Source organism: Haliaeetus leucocephalus, unplaced genomic scaffold (assembly GCF_000737465.1).
Source record: "Haliaeetus leucocephalus isolate CR32 unplaced genomic scaffold, Haliaeetus_leucocephalus-4.0 Scaffold177, whole genome shotgun sequence".
In the NCBI taxonomy this organism is placed as follows: Eukaryota; Metazoa; Chordata; class Aves; order Accipitriformes; family Accipitridae; genus Haliaeetus; species Haliaeetus leucocephalus.
Genome location: NW_010972613.1, coordinates 1406692 through 1427986, shown reverse-complemented (window position 1 = coordinate 1427986; position 21295 = coordinate 1406692). Strand labels below are relative to the sequence as shown.

Below are 21295 nucleotides of genomic sequence, written 5' to 3'. Positions count from 1 at the left end.
TGACGGGTAGGGGGGGCCGGCGCGGCGGTGGGCCCCGGGCCCGGGCCCTGTCCGTGTCCCGGCCTTCCGTCCGGGCGGACGTCGCGGCCCGTTACGAGCGCTGAGGCGGCCACCGCGGCCGCTCCTCTTCCTCCGAGTCCGCGCACAAACCGCGGCGAGGGGAAGCCAAGCCGCCTTCGTCCGTTCCCGGCGGCCTGGCTCTTAAAACGAAGCCGGCGGGGGGGGGGGGGGGGGACGCGCCGGTCGGAGTGCCGGCTGTTCGCCTGCAGAGACACGTTCAGCTCAGCAGGCCAGATTTTAAAATAACGTTACTTACGGGGAGGAACTTTTACTCGAATATCTCTTCGGGGGTGTCCGAAGGCCTGCGTGCGCTGCTGTGTGGGGGCACGAGTGGTTTGCAAACGCTGTTTTCACCTGTGGTGCTGCTGCAGAACCAGCTGTTTTCACCTGTGGTGCTGCAGAACCAGGTTTTAGATGCTTGTACCTTCATATTTTTCCAGCCGTGCTGCACGCAGCGTACACCGACCCAGCGCTGCAGCAGGAGCAGGAGAATAGGTAGACCCCTGTGGCTTTGGCAGGCTGGTAACGATTGCTGCGGTCAATCTCTGCACCTGGTTGCCGACCGTACAGCATAGCAGGAATCAGTGCATCCCGTTTCACCGGACTTCACCCTGAAACAGCAGGTCCTGAGCAGAAATAGGGAGGATCGGCCTCTGCTGACGGGACAACGGGACAAATGCTGCGGGAGTAGGGCAGGTGCTCAGGAGCAACAGGCTGCGGTACAGCCACTTCTAGAGAAAACAGCAGAGCAAACGGCATAATTGCTGAGAAGCAAAAAGAGAGCTGAGAAAAGATTACAGTACTTCTTTATTTAAGACAACTTAGATTTTTATCTCTGAGTTTAGATGCGTTAACACAGGCTACTCTGGAAGATAAGCCCTTCATTTCTGCAAATCTGGCTGCTTTTTTGACAGTGGTTCTCATTTTTGTTGTTGTTAATATAAAAAGAGCGTTCCTTCTCAAATAATGGACTTAACTGGTAGTACGTTTATAATATTTATGAGTTTTCAAGAAAACTTATTTACAATCCACAGATGTAAATCTGTTCTTACACGCTGGTTGACCATGCTATATCTGCAGGGAGATTTAAGGATCAGACAGACTGATAAAGGTTCCAGATGCTCAGTAGAAGGCAATGACACATTTTAGTGACTAAACTGCTCTTTAAAGTCTGATGTCTCCTCTTTGGGTTCCTGTGGGGTTTTTTTCCTTGAATAAGAATAGAGTGGTTTTGGGTTTTTTTTTTCACAGAACAGGTCTTTTTTGGCCAGCTTTCCTGGCTGATGGCCTCCTGAGTTGATTGCAATTCAGGAGTAAAGCAGAGTGTAGTTTTTCAGTGTGATGTTAGTACAGAAGTGTGGAGAATAGGAGTTAAATTAACTTGCAGTAAGGACTTTAAAAAACCCCCAGCAGTTTCTTCATCTACAGTAGTCTTTGTGATATTGAGTATGGATTTTGCTCTTTTAAAAAAAAATTTACAAGCAGATTTTTATAGAAGTGTAGTTAAAAGAGCTTTGTTTACCCTCAGTTGCTATTGCCAGTCTGTTAAGTCTGGCTAGATGCTGGTGTCAGAGAAGGGAGCTGTTAGCTGGTTGAAGAACCCAAAACCTCAGGCCAGGTCAGGTGGCAACACTTGAGACCAAGCCTCATATCCTCCATCTTCTGAAAACAAAATTATACTGAGGCTTCCCATGTGAAATCCTTTCCCATTTGCATCTAATGAACTTCTTCCCCTCTTGTTTTCTTTTAAGTCGTGCCCCGGGTGCCGGCTCCTGTAGAGGCGGGAGATGGTGCTATGTATGTACCTCTCCTAACGCACGATGAGCAGGTGGATGTGCTGGAGCGCCTTGACTTCGTGTTGAGAAACATTTCAGAGCTAAGAAAAGAAGTGGAGGAGCTACGGAGCAGCCTGCAGCCCTTAGCTGCAGAAATCATTGCTGAAGTCAGGTATCGACCCTGCCCCTTTCTGTCTTTGTCTACTGTTGCACGTATTTATTCCATAGCATGGTAAAGCAGCCGTGACTCAGTATGTTAAATTCAAAATCCAAAAGTGGAAAAAGTGTCTCTCTAGTTTCCGCTGGCACTGCATCTTGACCTCCAGTGAGATTAATTTTAAAAAGAATTGTATGTTTAGCCAGGGTTGGGGTTTTTTTTCTTATGCAGTATCAAGTAGTGACACTTGCTTCATATTCTAGACTAGGAAGGTTATTTGTTCTGTAAATGTTTGTCTCTTGTTACTGCTATTTTCTCTCTGACTGCTGCCAACTGTAGGTAACTTCTGATATAGAGTAAAAGGTCCTCTATTCTCCAAGATGTTTCAGGATTCCTTTGTTCATTGAGGAGATCAGAGGAATGTATGTGATATGATTACCTCTTTGTATATGGATTGCATATAGGGATTGTGTATGGACCAAGTTTGTGGTCAGATGGGCTTTAACTGTACAATATGATGCTTGGTGTATGGCAGCAGGATGTTTATATAAGCAAGAGTAAATCACCTTGTGAATTCTTTGGATATAAAGCAAATTGACAGAATCTGCTAGAGAGGAGAAGGGAAGTGAAATAGCAGATGTTTCACTATCAAATGTTTATCTGTTTCTCTTTGTCTTCCTCAAAGGTCCCATCTGGAAGAAACCCAGAAGGTAACTCGCCGGAGGCGGTTCCCATTTCCTAGGGAAAGAAGTGATTCCACAGGCTCCAGTTCAATTTATTTCACAGCCAGCTCAGGAACAGCCAATACGGATGATGGAGAAAGTGAAGGAGGGTAAGCAGAGCACCAGGTTAGAAGCAGCTTTTATGGGCTTTGGTGCCCAATTACTTACATCTGAGGAGTTTAGAACATAAAGGAAGGGATTTTTTTTCCCCACTAGGTGTCTGTCATCCTGGTTTTATTTGCTTTTATTACACTAAGCCTTCTACTGCCAGGGCCAGATGGAGAGAAGTGCAACAATTCCAACTTTTAGAGAAAGGGGGGGAAGAAAAAAACATATATATAGTTTTTGAGGGTTTTCTTAAGCAATGATTTGATTAGGGAACCTTGCAGGATGAAGGGAAGTAGAAGTCCAGCCTGGGGCTTGAGTGAGAGAGTTTATAAATAAAATTTCCATACAATAATATCTTTTAGAATGTCTGGAAAACTTTAGAAAGTTAAAAATACATTCCAGTTAACTAAAATGTCTTCAGCTAAGGTATTTCTTGTGGATTTTTCTCAGTGTGTCACACTGATCAGTTGTGTTGCTTAAGTTCTTGTAGCTTAAAAACAGGTGAAAAGTATCATGTAGTTTAGGAACATTGGTAAAAATTACAGTATAGATGCAAGTATTGTCATATTAGATAACAAGAGGTCTACTGCATACGTGTATGTGACTGCCGCCTTTCTGATCAAACATTTCTGTGCCTTAATAAGATGAATTCTATAGCTTTTGAGGTATGCAAGTATGTTGTAAAACATGCAGTACTGGCTGTATACATTCTCCCAGGGAAGTTGAAATGAAATGTAATTTAAGGAGAGAAGTTAATTATAGCACTGAGGGCAAGGCAGGCAGAATTTGGACCTGACATGCTGTTGGGTAGCAGGTCAATGACCAGTCAGCTGGTGCAAATGGGCACTTGGTAGCATGGGTTTGTAACGAGCGGACAAAACAGCAATTACTGTAGCAGCCTCCTAGAACAAAGGACATGGATCTGCAGGAAGGCAGGCTTTGTGACTGTCATAAACCCATGTCATTTTAGTATTTTATTTTTAGTAGTTGGAGTTGGTGAAGCAGGAAAGAGCTGATGTGATCTCATTCAGGTTATAGCACTGCTTCATTCTTCTGAAGTGGGTGTTCATATGAAAACAAAATTAGGGAGTAAGTGATTCATGGTGGTGTAATAGGTAACAAGGCTGCATAACAAATTTTAAAACTATATAGTTGGTTCTGAAGACAAGACCTTGCTATCTAGATAATAACGGATGCGTTGAGTCATTAGGGTGCCAATGTATTTTGTAAAGCGTGCTGAAAAGGGTGGTCTTTTTCAACAGATACCAGCCCTAGGTGTCATCTGAGCATTAGAAAATTTTAAGTCGTGATAGAGGCTGACAACAGTTCCAAGGTTCAGAGAAGGCATCCTCCTTAGGGGACCTCAGGTGAACTGGTGAGCAGGGATGTATTTCACTGCAAAACCCCATTACTTTATTGGGAACCTAGCGATGGTTGGAGGAGTTCTTACATTTTATTTAAAATCTGTAATTAGGTTTAATGACCAGTGTGGAGAATTAGCGGATAAGCAGCTCTCATCTGATTTAAAAAAAAATCGAATAGTATACAATTTCTCACTCTGGTATTTGTCCCATACAAATAGGTATATTAGTCTGTTCAGGCCCAGCTGCCTTTAGTGTGCAATACTGTCTTTTAGAGATGTAAATACTAAAATTTCTGGTAGAAAATCAGGGTAGAAAATGTAAATTTTGGAAAAGACTGTTCAAGCTTTTTAGCAGCCACTGGGAGGAAGAATGAGACTGTTCTCAACAGATAGATTTCAGCTGTGTATTCATTTCTGGCAATTGTATTCTTTTAATGAAATTCAGCAAGAACAACTCACATTTCAGCTTTATTTTGCAAACCACATGGACATAAGCATCTTCTCCGATTTCATATACAATTAAAAAAATCATCACGAACTTTCAGGAGCTCAGAGGTCTTGGGCTGCTTGATTTCTCTATATTGCTTTGGCACTGCTTTGGTCTTTTGGGCTTCTTTGCCTCCTCTTTCCATGTGCTTTTTTGTTGCAGCTAGTATGTTTTCATTTTCATTCAGGATGTGTGCTAGCCAGAGGCCTCAACATACTAAAACATTTAAGAACTTTCCATCATCGTAAAATTGAGAAAACAGGCTGATAACATCTAAATCCCTTAATCTTCCTGAAAACTCTGAGTTTGTGAAGTTATGTATGGTATTACTTGTCTTTTTAAACTGGCAGCATCTTGTATGAGCTGTTTTGGAGAAAACACATATTTGTGGTGGAGAAAAGAAGTGTGTAGGAGCCATCCATTGCTGCCTGTTTTTAAAGACCATATTGTGTTTCAGGAGCCTTCAACGTGGAAAGTGTTTTTCAGCTTTTTCAGCTGAAATCTTTGCAGCTGCCAGTAAAATGTTGTAGTGGGACAGTATCACAACTGTGTGCGTAGCCCACAACTGTGCTGCATAGTAGGTTAGGATGGGAAATAAGAGAATTTGAGGAGTTTGTGTTTTAAGTACCAAAAATGAGGTAGTCTAAAGAACTAATAACATCATTAATCTTAAGAAAACATCAAGAAATGAAGCTTTTAGTCTGAAACGGAGCCATGCCAGTGTCACCTACCACCATGTTGCTACATTATCCATTAATTGAGTGCTGCCTACATAATGTCCAGCATGTTGTCTTGTAGTGCTTGCTTTCCTGGCTTTGCAGTGATAAGGCTGCCTCTTACTTTATTTCTTGTCTTAAAATGCTTCAGTGCAAAGTGGTGCGTTTTTAAATTTATGGATGAGGATTGGAGGCTGTGGTGAGTGAGGGTATTTGTGTACCCTCTACCAGAGAAGGAAATGCTTGGGTGTTATTGATGGTTCTCAGAAAGTGGAAGCTTTGATAGCCAAATGCATCTTGTTATCTATGTGTGGCCAAATTACTGTAACTGCTTTCTTCAGATATGGACTTTGGTCACGTATCTTTGCCTCCAGACAAAGGCAGCTTCACACACAGAATGGGAGGCTCTCCCTCGGAGGAGAAATTCAGTCAGGGCAAAAGGGAGTGTGGCTGTAGTTACCGAATGCCCCCAGGCTGCAATGACTTTTAATTCTAGCAGAACTTGTAAAGTTGGCTTGGGCACAGTTTAATTGGGTAACAATTGCAAGCATCCCCTAGAATTAGGCGTTTATGGGATTTGAAGTAGCTTGCTTCAGGAAGAGAGCTTTCTATTCAGATAAATCAACAAAATCCAAATATAAAAGTGTACATTCTTAAATTACTGGCTGACTTGCGCTTATTCTTCGGTTAAGAGCTTGCAGATAAGTGTGAGGGGGACAAATAGTTGTCTTTAAAAAAAAAATTAGTTTTGTAAATAGACACCCTGCTGCAGTGGTATCAGTCAATACATAATCCTGTTTCAAATTTCCAGCTTAGGTGCTTGTATATGATTTGTGAGAGCTTAATTTTAGCCATTTTAAGAACTTTGATCTGAGCTTTATCCTGGTTCCTTTGACTAATTTAGCAGATAATCATTGCCCGGGTGTTTGTACATGTGGTGTCTTTTTGTGGCTCATCTGCTGTCTCCTTGCTGGACTTCTTGCTCATGGGAAATAGTTTTGATTGCTCTCCTACTGTTTTGCACCTTTTCACATGTCAGTGTGAACAAGCTGTTCCATATTTAGCGCTCAGACAAGATGATGGAGGTACTAGATACTGCCAAAACAGCTATTGTGTCTGAAATTCCCTGGAACAGGCTAAAAACCTCAGGTTATATTTTCCACATGGATGAGCATGTCGGATTTTTTGTTGAAATTCTCTTTTATAATCCATACATTTAACTGAATTGTCCTGGCTCTGTTCTTAGTTGTTTAATTCTCTTACACTGAAGTTCGAAGGCCTAACAGAAGCTGTTACAATGTGCAAGTGAGATGTGGACACTTGTGACTGCGTTCTACTTAACTTTTGGGGGGCCTTCTTTCTTCAGCTTTTTGACGTTGTGTATATTACATGAGAAATAATGATTGGTGTGTTATCTGAGACCCTTGGATTGTACAGGGTTCTCCAGGATAAACTCAGATACTCGTCTTCCTCTGTTAGGAATAGTTGTTTTTTCTGTGACGTATGTATAAAACCGTCATAGGCTGCACAGCATGTCCTCAAACTAATTTTGCTTTGGTTTTGGTTTTGTTTTTTTTTTTCTCAAAGGTACACCACAGCCAACGCCGAGTCTGATTATGACCGGGAGTCCGAGAGAGAGAGCGAAGAAGGAGAAGATGAAGTGAGCTGTGAAACAGTGAGGACTGCGCGACGGGATTCCCTGGATCTCGTCAACGAGGATGAAGCGCCTTTAATCTTAGATTCCTCGCTAGAGGAAGGACTGGGTCAGCTACTGCAGCAGGCTGACCGCTTGCACAATGGGGATGAGCAGGAGAAGAGAGAGGGATTCCAGCTGCTGCTGAATAATAAACTGGCGGTAAAGGTTGCCTTTTTATATTTTCCAGCAGTGATTTGTGTTTTCAGCTAAATAGCTGGGAAAGAGGAAATTGCATATCTTAGCAGGGTCCAGGTCCTACACAGCAACTGGGCCAGCTTCCAGTGGCCCCCTTCCTCAGGAGCAGCTTGGGAGCGGGCTGAAGGCCAATATTGTTCAGGCTGCAGCAGCAGCTGGTTCCCAGTCGCTTTCTGTCTTGGAACTCTGTGTCTCATCATGTCATCACTTTCCCTGAGTGAACACACTGTACATGTGTAAAATAACAGTACTGTGTGTATACAGTAAACTCAGCAAACGTTTTGAGGATGTTTACCTCATTGCATATGCAATGGCTCGATCTTTATTCAGGAAACTTGGTCTTTTTGAGGGCTGCCCAGTGAACGTGTGTGGTGGTTCATGAAATAAATAAGTTGCATATTCAAACAGAAGGGTTAGGCAACACTTACATATATATTAGTTAATGAGATTAGAAATCCAGATGGTGCAGGTGTTATACCACCTTAAAGAATGTGTTTCTTTATATCCTACTGGCGATGTGAATTGATCCCCTGATTTAGTGGACATTGGCGCTGCCGTTGAGGTGTGGGAACATAGCAAGGGGCAGTGATAGTTTTACTCTAGCTATTTACTCTATAGCTAGCTTATACCTCTGGCCACAGGCAGTGGGTGTGTCCAGCATTGCAATGTGTCTTGCTGCGGCTGTTGTGACCTACGGCAGCCGGTGTAGGCATGCCCGTGCCTGCTGCAGTTGCACTGTCAGCCTCTGTTAGTGTTTACCAGAGTGCTGGGTAGCCAGCAAAGAAAACATTTTGGGTTACCAGCCTTTTAAAGAGCAAAACCATTTTGGCTTCTGTATTTCCAGGAGAAATAGAAGAAAAGAAATAACAGATAACTTGATCAGTTCTACTGTCAAGTAGATTTTTTTTTTTTTCCTTCCCACGAGGAAGAAATGACAGGCCTGTTTGCTTCTGAAATTCTCTTGCATGCTTCTTTCTGGTGATTCCCCCACTTTCTTTTATTTGCAATACTGTCGCAAAAGAAACCAGACTGTTAGGTGGTTGTGTTTTAATTTTCTACTTTTTTCTTTTTTTAAGTAAGTTTGGTTTTGTCAGAACATATCTGCTTCCAAATTTAGCAGTACACCTACAGTACTCACCTGGGTTTAAGAATGAGGCAGGGTGTGAAACTGTTTGAATGTGGACTGAAGCATGAAAAAGGTAAAATTCAGTTTGTGAATTTTAATGAAGTGGTGAGACTTAGGGTGATTTTTTTTTTTTTCCCAGTGTTTCAAGGTTAGTGGAGACTGCTGAAGAACTGACCCCAGTATGGCCTTTGAAGGGGGGGGTTCCTTGTTAGAAGGTGGCAACAATTAGACCCGTACCAGTGGTGTAGCATCGTAAGCTTAATTATAAAGTTGGCTGTCCAGTTTGCTCTTTTGTGGTTCTGCTGCAGTTCTTGTAGAGCTGGGGCCTTTTAAGGTTTCAAAAGATGTCTGTGCAACTTCTAGGATATGCCCCAACTTGATTTTTCTTTCTCATGCTCTTTGTCAGTGGCAGAATGGGTCTCGATATATAACGTTTATGTTTTTACTGCAGTATGCAGACCAGAAAGACTTTCTTTGGCGCCTGGCCCGAGCACATAGTGATATGTGTGAAATCACAGAAGACGCAGATGAGAAGAGATCATATGCATCTGATGGTAAGGAACTGTGTGTTTGAGGCAAAGGAAGGAGGATGTTCAAAGCTCACATTACACTTCAGATTTATAAACCCCACACTTGCAAACAATGTGGTGCTTTTTTTTTTTTTCCCTTGTAATCTTTTTTTATGGTGAGTAGCTAGCACTACTGCAGTGGTATGTTTAAAATTTTTGCTTTCTGAAAGATAGTATAAGTAGACCAAAGGCTAGTTAAAGGTGTAAAAGTTTGTTTCTCAAATCTATTATCCATGTCCTGTGTGGTATTAAGATAAATAAGTTTTTCCTGTAATGCATTTAATTTTTTGTGTTGCTAAATGTGTGTTTACTTAGAGGAATCGATTTAGTTTCATTCCTTCCTCTTCTTCACTATCTCGAATGTGGTTTGTTTGCAAGATTGTAGGTGGGTCAGAATAAAACAAAAAAAAGATCTTTGTTACAGTTAAGATGTGCAACAAAAGATACTATTCTAAATAATTTCTGTTCTGCTTATTATGCATATAACTAAATATAGTTAGTTAATAGTTATATTAGTTATAGTATTTGTTTCTGGAAATCAGTGTGGCCATTTAAAACATGAAATTTTAAGTTTTATTTTGGTAGTCCATTTAGCCTTCGATAGCCGCTTAGTTTTCACCTATTTGAGACTGTAGGTTCTTAGAGGAGAGAGGGGGAAGTGGGGCGGGTCCTAGATCTGAGGCTGTGAAATGCATCAGAACAAAACCACTGAAAGCTCTAATTAACTTTCCTTAATATGGTGTGGAAGATGTTTTCATTATAGATAACTGTACTTCCAAATGAGGTGAAACCATGTTGACACGTCAACACAATTTGCTACCGTACTACACTTGGAGAGATGACGCAAATTTGGTCTTAGATGTTCCATATCACTGCAAGAGTATGAAATTATTTATGGGACATTTTCAAGCCAAATGTATTATACAATTAAAAAAATATATGACTTTTATGCCATTCTATTATTGTACTCTTAACTGCCTCAGAGAAAGAAGTTAAGAGAGAAAGTGGCTGAATTTCTTACCGCTGACCACTTACTTGCAGGGAAAGAAGAGATAGAAATTGCCTTACAGAAATGGGATCAAAGTGCTGAGTGCCATCAATGGTATGTAACTTTTTGCTTCTTGCTTTTAAGCAGCATAGGAAAGGGACTTGGAGATTGTTGTGAGCTAAGCTGCGTTTAAAAACTAAAAAAAAAAAAAAAGAAAAGCAAAAAAAAGCTTATTTGCTCTTAGTTTGTGTATACCACATTGATGTTATTTTCCATAAAAAGCCATTTTTAACAGCTTTGGTTAATTGTCATAAGTAATGGCTTGACAGATGGTAGGTTTGGTTGTGATTATAGTAATAAACTTTGCTTTGCTTATGCCAATTTAATTATAAATTTCTCTCTGAGATGAGATGGCCAGAGGAGTTCTTGAGCAAAAGCTCCCAGATAGAATAATGAACTTCTTTGGATACTAAGAACAGATTGTATCAAGGCTTTTGTGAGTCTGCACCTAAGATGAACTTTGGTGGTGGCAGTTAAGGATGAAGTTTTGGATGAGGCTTGGAGAAACAAGCTATTGACAAAATGAGCTTGAGATGAGTAAGTACAATGAGCTCCATTTGGTGTTCACCAGGCTAAATTTAGCAGAATAAACTGCATATTCTTTGGGCTACTCGTCGCTTAAGTGCATATATTTTGAAAAGGTGAAGTGAAGGAAAGCTTGTTTAGAAGCTTTCCTGGGAATTGTGCAATTTTCCTTTCTAAAAGTGGGAGACAATAATTTGCTCAGCAGCTGGCTTTTGGGCCCATGTATATGCCTGGGTGGGAGGCTGCAAGTGTCTTGACTCAGAAATGAGCTGAACTCTGTAAGCAGCACTTTTGATTGTGCAGACCCTGGGAAAACGCCTATCGGAGTGCCCTGTTCTGTGCTGGGTGTAGATGGGCTGCCAAAGAATGTGTTTCTAGCGGATAACTTGCAGAAAGCTAGTTCCTGAGTTTGAGAGCTCAGTATGGTGAGGCTCTCTTTTCTTTTCTTTCATGAGTCCTCTGTTTCCTTTGGCCCCTTTTCAGCCCCCTATAGAGTAATGTGTATATCCTTCAAAGCCAAGCTCTCAGCCAGCTGCACAGCTGTGGGGGCAAAGTCTTAAGTGTTACATGTTAAATATGAATGAGGTTTTTCCTTTGTGTTCCTCCAACATTCTTGGGTTAATTGTTGTTTTTTACTCTGTTATTGACATTTCAGTAATGTTCTGCTGCACAGAGATGCTTGCTTTATGTCAAGAGTTGATATATTTGCCCCAATCAGCTAGGGCCGTGAGCGTGGGCTTAGTGCTGTGCCAATGTTCTTATATTCATCTTAATTCTGGAGTAAGTAGAAACATCCTTCTTACCAGACAGACTTTTATAGTCTCCTGGAGAGTGTCTGCTGACCTGGCACTTTTGTATTCTGCTCATGGATGCTGCCTGTCACTCTGCAAAGCACTCTGGCTTTGAAATGAATTGAAACAGCAGCATATGGCTTTTTTTTTCTTTTTTTCTTTTTACAATTTTTTTTTTCCATGATAAAAGATGAAATGATCTGCAGTTTAGCCTAGCAAGGTGTGCTGTGTTTGTATAAATGCTGCAGCTGGTTGGGATTTCAGTAAGGAGGTAGGCAAGAGGGAAGGTACCTTGCTCTCTTCAGCGGCATGAATAAACAGGCTTTGGTTGCAACTCATGTATGGAATTGAAAGGATTCCTCTCCTTTTTTCAAAAATACACCAAAAGAGAGTTTGTAGAGTGGTACAGGTATTTGTAGAAGTAAGGGAATATGCTTTTCTGGTATTCTGGTGAATTCCTTGATGAACAGTGTTCATCAGCAGTAACTGTGAAGGACTGACAACATGTAAAATAGAATGAGAGAAATGATTTTTTTTTTTTTAATGGAAATTATCGGGAAAACAGAACGCTGAAGATCTTTACCAAACAAGATCTGCACTCTTCTGAGATGAGTAAGTTTATTCGGAGGATTGGTTTGGACAACTGGCATCTAAATAAATGCCTTTATCGTCTTGAAAAGACTGTGTATTTTAGCTCTTAGTAATGAATTGCTGTTCTCAATTAAAGCTTTGATATGAAGGAAGAATACTGGGACAGACAATATGACTAATCTCTAGCAGATTACGGTGTTGGGCTTTGTCTGCTGGCTTAACATCTTGAAGGAATGGGTTTTCCGTTGCCAGGCTGAGGCTTAAAGTTTGTAAGCCACTTTGATACTCAATCATTTGATATTTTACAAAGCAAGGTTCTACTTCAGGGTAAAATATTGATATCTTAGCTTTGTAATTCAGAGTTTATAGTGTGCAGAATTAATGGCTGTAATGTGATGTTTAGTCATGTGTCACCAGTAGAAAATCTTAAGCCTTTTGAGCTGAGATGTTCTCAGTGCCTGTGTTACAGCCTGTGCCCACCTCTTCCCACAGTGGTTTTGGTGAAAGAGTGCACAATTCTTGTCCTCTTAGACTTGTCTCTTTTCCAAACAGGGGTAAGGCTTCTGCACATCTACATCTTGCTTTTAATTCTAGAGAGCAGCTGCAGAAAGGGCAGCTGGAGAAAGCAAATAGCAGAGCAGCATGTGGGAGGCATGGGATTTACTGGAAATGAATATGTAACTACCTTTATCAGTCACAGAAATAATTATTTTCTACGATGAATAGAACAGGAAATTATTCTCTTTCCAGCTCTGTATGGGTCATGGGATGGTCTCAAGCTGTTTTGATTGCAGTCTCTTTTTATGCTAATTGAATTTACCCTGAGAAAAAAATTGTTGCTCATGAAATGGTGCTTAATACATTAAAAGATACATGTATGTGAAAAATGTAGCTTAAAACATAGTTTCAAAAGACATTATAGGTTGTTTTCCCTTTACTCAAGTAATGGGCACATTGCTCAGAATTACGTTTAGTTCACCATGCTGTCTGTGGTAGCAATGTTTAGGAAAATACAAAAAAACCTTGTCAGAATACAGTGATCACTTTCCTTCAGTGTGCCATCCTTACCTCCAGCAGGGAGAAATGCAGAGGTGAGTTCATAGCCCGTGATGGGGCTACTCTCCATGAGTTTGTGTAATCTTGTTTTAGCCACTTGGTTCTTTTCGTTTCCATACCATCCTCTGGTACTGATCCCCTGTGTAGAAAAAAACCTGCTTACTCTGTTTGAAATTGCCTGTAGAGCTTTTAAAGCTTTTTTGGTTTTGATTTGATGCCCTAGCTTTTTCTTTTCCACAACATACTAAATGGACATTTTAATAGAAATATTCCCAGTGATTTTAATGTCCCTTCTGTGTGATACAGGCTGTGTGAAGCCTGTGATTGTATAGGTCTTGTTACAGCTGCATTTTTTTCTGTGTGTGTTATTTCATGTTTACTGTAATTTTCTGTTTTATCAATTGCCACTTAATGCTTTTGGATTACTTAAGATGCAGTTGTGCTGGGTTTTGGTGTTTATTCATTGTTCTCTATGCTGTATTATTTGCTTCTGTTGCACAAATCATTCCCTGTTTTATTGGCTTTAAGGTGTGATGCTTGTTGAGCAAGACGGCAGATACTTTGCATACAATCATTGCTGCAAGTAAAGCTTTTTTTCCCCTCTCTCAGTGCCTTGTAGTTGTTGCAGTCATGACTGACATTTTAAAGCAACAAACAAAGAAAATAACTGTGAACGAGAAGGGATTTCTGAGTGCTCGCAAAGGCAACACTGAGTGGAGCGTGACTGGCTGCAGCTTCAGAGCGTTTTGTGGCTGGATGGTTTGAAGGCTTTGGCAGCATGATAGTAAGTGGTTTGTCAAGAATGATAGAGAAAGCAGTAAGTGTCTGGGACTATGTCTGGGACTAGCTTTGGGATCTGCCCAAATATGAAGGAGAGTCCTTTCATGGATCTCTTGGGTCTTCTTGACATTAGATTTGATACAAAGCTGTTATTGTAGTCGCTTGCTCTTGGAGGTCAGCTGGTCCCAAGAGAGCCATCTTCGCAGAGCTGGTCGAAACAGAACTGAGATTTGATCAGGGCTACACAGACAAGTCAGCCTTTGTGCAGCGGGACTGATCTCTGGCTGTGCTTTCCTTGTAGGCATTGCTTAGGAATATAGAAACGTGAGAGTTGTGTTGGACGTTTGATGTATTTAGTACCTTTAGAATAGATTTGTGTATTGTAGGCTGATTGATATTACACCAAGTGTTAATGCCTGTATACTCCTGTCTTACAACTACCTGGTTCTTACTTTTGATACGGACATCAAAGTCATTCTCTGCTTTAATTGTAAAAGATCTCTGAACAGATAGATATTACGTCCAACTAAATTGATTACTCCCTTAGTTGATTTCGCTCATGAATAGGAGGACAGAGCAAGTTTGTAAGTCTGTTCTTGCTTGCTTTTAGGGATAGATGGAAGAGGCATCGATCATTGTACAAACCTGTGCAGTTTGCTGCTTAGACATGAATATGTCACATCCTCACAAATGAAGTGAGAGAAACAGTTGTGGCCTTGTTAGAACCCCCTGTCCATTTTGGTGTGGCTGTTTGCAGCACAACTGCAAGCATGTAACAGCAGCTTCAGGGATCAGGAAAGGATAGCGAGCTACGTGTTTGCCTTGGCTTCTACTCCTGTTGTTAAAAGAAATATTGGAAGTACAACCAGAGTAGCGAGGGATTTCAGAGGTCCATCTGGGAAAAAATTTGCAGGTGCTGTATTAGCAGCTTTTGTTTGAGTTGAATATTTCACATTGGAAATTCAATGCTATTTGCTGACTGCTGAAAGCTGTCATTGCAGAAGAAGTAATAAGCTTTGGCCCTCTTGGAGATAATATGTTATAGAGAAGCGGGAGGAGGATACGTTCTTGGGTTGGATGACGTTCTGAAATGTGCCCTCTCTTCTAAAGAGTCTGTCACTTTGGTGGAGCATCTTGCACACTTGATAGCCACTGAATTGTGTACCAGCCCTCTTAAATTCTGTTCGTTCGTCTGGCTGTCCATGGGTAGATACCATTTTTTAAAAAAGTGACAGCATTCTGGATATGACTCGAAGATAGCTTTAATTTGAAGAACTGGCATTATTTCAGGATTTAACTCTTCCTGGGTTACTGCCCAGATCTGGCCAATTTTGAGCTATGTCTGGATTTGAGCTGAGCATTTTCTGTTCCGCCGGTGGATTAAACAGGGAAGTTACTAATGATATAGATGAGGGGCAGAAGCAACTATAGCAAATAGGAATAGGCCTTAGAAGATACTTCAGAACTTAGAGGAGGAAAAATAGCATGCAGCTAGAGCCGCATAATAGCATCCCCCGACTCAGGAGGGTTGCTCCCTTCATCAGAGGTGTTGGTACCCTGAAACATCTCCATGTCCCAAGCCACGGAGGCTCAGAGGGTGGGAACACCAGAGAGGAGCCAAGGAAGAGAAAGTACTGAAAAGTAGGAGCAGGGACAAAAGAAATCTCAGCAGGGATCAGTCTTCCCACCTTCCCTTGGAAATAGTGAAGTAACTTGACATTTACAGTCTGTGGGTTGCTTTTTATTTGTTAGGCATAAAGAAAAGAAAAGTTCTGAGAGCTGAGATCTTAAGAGCATGAGTATGTCAGTAGAAGGCTCTCATAGCACAGGTGATAATGCTACAAATGTGGAAAATAACTCATGCACTACAAAAGGCTTCATTCTGCAGCTCTTCTCATCAGTGTTGCTGCGGGTGACACCTTCCTTGAAAGCACTAGTAGTTCCTGCAGTCTTTTGTTGTAGTTTGAACATCTTGCACAGGTATGTCCAGGCTCTTCGCTGGTAGCTCTTGGGAGGACAGCTGAAACTGCAAGTCTTCTGGGCAAAACAAGAGGTTTAAATAAGCATGAGGTCACTCCATAAAAACTGTATGTTCTAAACAATAAATACCATTTGTATCTTCAGATTTCACTGGGGATGAATACATTTTGTTCTATGAAGAGAACACATATAGTCCTTTACTACCACCTCCCGAGGCAGACTAGAGATCTTCAGCAGATAAGAACCAGCATAGAAACTGAACAAAATTGAAGACGCATTTTGTGTCCCAGTTGAGGTAGCTAATGAAGATTTTAACTTTTTTAGGATCAAGGAAAGATGGATTTTGGTGCAGGTAGAGAAGGGGATATTTCAGCCTTTCTTTTCTGTGGCAGTCCTTTGAATTTTGCCTTAATTCACTAATGAAAATTAACTTTGGTTTTAGCCATGTGCCTGAGTAAACTCCTTACTAGCTAACAGGTATCTTAACATAATTTGCCAGGTCTCCTTGGAACCTGAATATGTTCATAGCAATGTTAATTAAGTATGAAACAGAGCACTGATCCAGAAGAGTGTTTGGTTTCTAGTGTTTAAGGAATCAAGAACACAGAGTTGGGAGGGACCTCCAGAAAGTCATCTCACTCATCTTCTTGCAATGGTGCATGCCAGGTATACCAAAACTGTCCCTGATCCCTAAAGACTTCTAGTGATGGGGCTTGTCCTGTCTTTTTCTCTCCCCTTTCTCCTGTTTTATCAAGTAGTGTATTTAATTATAATATATATAACTATTTGGATTTTTCCTGATGTCAACCTAAGCTTTGTATTACTTCTATCCTCTCTAGACATGGGAAAAAAGTTTAACATGAATAACTATTTGTAAGAGAATATAATAGCTGTTGTATTCATCCAGTGTTTTGAAAGAAAGCAGACCTACTTGTCACAACCTTTTAGTGTGGTGGTGTTCTGCAGACCTCCTAGTCTCATTGTTGTCTTATGGACTCTATCCAGCTCGTCAGTTTTTTGTCTTTTTTTTTTTTTTTTACCTCAAAAATTGTATATAGTACTTTAGCTGAGGCTGGCTGGTACAGCGTCATATTACTGCCTTGGGCTGCTTATGATGTACTGTAACCTTTAAATTCAATTCTCTGCAGCCATCCCCCCATTAATTGACAAATTTTCTAGCATATGCTAGTCTGCAGCCTATTGAAATTTAAGCTCTACTATACTACCCAACTTAATGGAGTTATTTAATAGTGTCAGTGTTGTCATCAGGGGATTTTTCTGCCACTCAATTCAATGTCCATTTGTTCACAGTAATTTTCAAAGAACAGTTAATCGTGGAAAAATTAGGGTAAAGGAAACTCAGGTAATTTATTCACTCCAAAACAAAGTCATGTTCTTTCTGGTGGGTACTTTTCAAAACAGATTAGGCAGACCTCCAGCGATGAACCTCCCACGTTCACCCTTCAATGAATGGCAAAATCAACTTTATACCAGTTACAGCTATACCATGTTTCCTTTATTTGCTTACAGGAGTTTCACAAAAAGGATGCTAGTGATCCTAAAACTTATTATACATCAGTCTGTCTGTTTTGTCCTCTGTTCATTTCTCTAAAAGCAGGCGATTTAGGTTATTTTGGTATTTTGTTCTTGTCTCTCTTATTGGCAAGACTGGGAATTCAAGTTGCTAGAAACTTCTGCATCCCATCTGTTGCTAAGACATTGAGACTGCATTAGCCATGAACAACTCACTGATAGTGGCCAGTGCAAAGCACAGAAATTAAAGATGACACCAAGCATCTGAGCAGGTTTTCTGTCTGTAACTGGAAGCAGTTTTGAGTGATCGTCTGAATTCATCCTGAGATTCCTAGGGTTTCACTTTTCTGTCTTCCAAGTTGAGATACTATTTTCAGTGATACTCTGCCTCAAGCCCTTAAGGTGGTATAGGAACTACTCATTAGTGTATGTTGGACTCTTGCTTCCATCTTAGTGTATCTTGGTCAAATAAAGTAGTCTTTGTGGAGCTGATTGCCCTTGAAAAGGGTGAGGCTTTGCTTGTGTAGCAGGCTTTGGCTGCTTTTGCAGAGGGACAAGAGTTATTGTGAATTGCTTCAGTTGTTGTGTGTTCTTGTTGGTTCCACTAGAGCAAAGCTGAGAAGTTTGTTACTTGGCAGACATGAGCCATAATCTGCCTCGACTGAGCAATAAGTAACAAAAATAAAAATTAAAAAAAAAATACCGTATTGTCTCAATTTTAAAAATTAAAGTTGTTTTCATATAAAATAGTGAAGACCTTCATACAAATATCTGGGCATTCAGGAATTTTATGGCTTGGCAATGGGCTAATGTTCGTTTTGCTGTAACCATGGCTCTTGTGGATTCTACTAGTGAGTCAAACTCATATGAGGTCTCCTGCGGTTGTGTAAGTAACACTGAAGTTGTTCCCAAACTATCATCCAGAGCAGTCACGAGAAGCCTACAGAGAGCTTTTTGCATAGTTTTGCTCCCAGTTGCCATATCACTTCAGCTAGAACTACATATTCTTATTACTTGTTCCACCAAGTTGTGCAAGCATGTGATGGGAGGATAGCTACTTAAAGATAAAAGGTTTGGAGTGGGTCTGTGGGAATTTTAAGAAGTGAGGGTTGTTGGTTTTTTTTCTCACTTTCTCACCATGCACTCATGTGTACATACCTGCAGTTAAAATCAATATACCAGTCTCTAGATTAGGAGACACAGTTTAATTATGGTGTATTGAGAAAAAAGTTCATACATGCAAGTAAAATAATTCTACCAGTAAAAAAAAAAAATAATCAAAAACCCCCAAACAAACAACCTGCAGACACAAGTCTGTGGCTTAGGAAGTGTGTGTGCGTCTGTCTTTTTTTAAGCCTTATATTAGTCAACTTACTTAGCATTATGCAGTTTTAATACTTGGTAAGGGGAATTAATGTGCAGAAAGCTGCCAGATTAGTTGTTTCGCCAGAGCTGAGGGTCTGCAACTAATCCAGTAAGTGCTAAGTAGGCTCAGCATCATGTTCAAGTGAGTAAAAACTCATTTAGGTAAGTATCTGTGGGCTGTGATGAATAATTTTTCACTTGAAGACAGAGAGTTATACTTGTGTGAAATGGAAATATCATGAACATAATCTCTTTAAAAACTATGCAAATCTATCCTTGCCTTCTCTAAAAAGGTATTGTAAAACTGCAGAATCATGAGAGGTGTGTGACAAGGGAGATCAAAAGCACAGAACAGCTTTTGTAAATGGAGTTAGTTAATAGATTTAAGACTTGTCAGGCTGGAAGAAAGGTAACTGAGAGGAATATAACTTACCTGTACATCAAATGGCATGGGGAGAGTGAAGTAGGAACACTTTCTTCCAAAGCAAGACCTAGATGGCATCAAATAAAGTTGCTAAGCATCAGGCTCAAACAGAAGAAGTGTTTTATATCATGTACACAGTTAAGCTGCAGAATGCCATGCACCAGGTTGTGGTGGCTACTGGAAATTTATGTGGGTTCAAAAAGCAAGTGGACATGGCAAGAAAAATTCAGACAATACCTGACCAAATGGAGGCTGGGTGAATATTCCGAGGAAGTGGCGTTATGTGCTTGCCCTTTCTTACATTCTTATCTATGCACCTGCTGTTTTTCACGTTGGAGAAAATATATGGAGTTTGTGTGGCCATTCTTGTGTTCATCCTGTTTGCCAGTGTCAATACCTTTAGTTTTGCAGACATATGACATTATAATGATGACAGGTAGTCAAGATACGGGCTATCTTGTTCAAAATCTGTTGTCTTTTGCCACCATTTTCCTCAGTTAATCTTGCAGTGTTTAACTGAAGGGAATAATTGTCAGCATATAAGAGCTAAAAATTGGCTCAATGTTACCTTTTTTTTTTTTTAAATTTTAAATCATGTTTCTTTATAGTTTGTTTTAACTTTATGAACTGTTCATGCAGCTGGAGTCTTTCTAGTCAGTAGTTTATGCCTCTTTATGTCTTTATGCCTCCTTATTTTCCTGGAATGGTAAGTATGCAACCATCAAACGTGTAGGCTCAGAAAGAAGGCTAATACATGGAGTATGGTGCGGCCATGTTGTTTCTGGGTGCAAGATTTGCAAATGGGCAAGAAACCTGAAATTCATTAATAATTTCCCAGTTCAAGATTAAGTATGATCCTTGACTTCAAACCAGCACCCTGGCTGCAGGTTTTGAACTGTCATTCCCTACAGCTGTCATCTTCTGATACAACTGTGGAGTCTTTCACTGGCAGCAGGAGGCAGGCAGAACAAATAGATATGTCTCTTAAAACCTCCAGTTTGCAAGAAGGAGGAGGAGTTATGGACCTCAGGGGTAAGTTTTTCTGGATCCCATTTCTCACCCCACACTTGGCTGATTGGTTTCCCTGCCTTTAGCCAGCCCCCGGGTGCTCAGAGGAGCATGTGAACTCCTACTAACTTGCACTGTTCCTGTTCTCAGCCTTGTGTTACCTGGCCAGTACAACAGCTAGAGAAGGAAAGAAAGAATATTCTCTTAACTGGAGCCAACTGCAAACGTCGCCATGAATTACTAGCTGTTTAAATGTTTTGTGTAGGCAGGTCCCAGGAACTGAAAGCGCTGTCTCAAGTGTTTTAGGATTTACAGTTGGTCATGCCGAGTAACAAAACATCTCAGTAGGTTTGCTTTCCTTGCTGATGCTTGGCTTCAGGGTGAATGGGAACAGCTGAAAGCCTGTTTATTTAAAGGTCTATTGGTTTCCAAGGCACAGTTGTAAGACAGTCCCTCCAAGTGTTATATATTTCCATACTAGATGGTGATTTTCAGTTTTCATGTAGTCAGTCTTGACACTGTCATTTGGAGTGTGATGGATTCTCCTATAGACCGTGGGCTTCCCTGCTGAATTCCAAATTTTGTATTCTCCCATCCTACCAGTCTTCATCCTCAAAGACCTGTGCTGCTGCATGGTTTGCTTTTTTGCTGGCTTTTGTTTTCTTTTCTTTTTAAGGGAATATGTGTGGCTCAAGCCCAAGTTGTACAAATTGTATTCTGTTTACTTTTCTTATATAAAGCTAGAAATCTTGCCTCTGCGGTATTCCCAAACCAATCTGTCTAGGAAATTGCAGGGGTGAAAAGACGAAAATATTTTAAAAAAAAATAATAATTGCACTTCCAAATAATCTTGTACGCTAGTTAAATCTGAGAGGTCCTGTTCCCTTGAGTCGGATAAAAGTTATATAGGTCTCCTTGAACTAGCCATTGATAGATGACAATCTGTCATGAAATGCAAGAGCTACAGCAATTTACAGCACCATTATTGACAGTTTTATAGCAAACTATAGTTTTATAGTGAATATTAATACAATTAAAAACTTGGGGAAAATTTTTGCTTGATGATGATACAGTAGTATAGTAGATATCCAGGAAAGTACGGAGCTGTGGAGCTAAGAGCAACTGGCTGTTGTGAAAGTTGAAAATTTGCTAAGATGCTGGGAGGGCGGGAATAGTGTACACAGCTGTGGGTGAGACATAGCAATATGTACTACTGCTAT

The 21295-nt window shown here is 40.6% G+C and overlaps 1 protein-coding gene across 2 annotated transcripts in view; it reads left to right on the top strand.

The window, feature by feature from the left end:
* Positions 1-262: 262 nt before the first annotated feature.
* The window catches only part of RMDN3 (regulator of microtubule dynamics 3), a 39694-nt gene continuing 18661 nt past the window's right edge, over positions 263-21295 (top strand). For both annotated transcript variants that reach the window (XM_010564340.1, XM_010564341.1), the window contains exons 1-5: positions 263-2007; positions 2678-2824; positions 6976-7243; positions 8857-8959; positions 10016-10076. In XM_010564340.1, coding sequence (XP_010562642.1) covers positions 1856-2007; positions 2678-2824; positions 6976-7243; positions 8857-8959; positions 10016-10076 — 731 coding nt within the window. In that variant the 5' untranslated portion in view covers positions 263-1855. The remainder of the gene's footprint in view (positions 2008-2677; positions 2825-6975; positions 7244-8856; positions 8960-10015; positions 10077-21295) is intronic.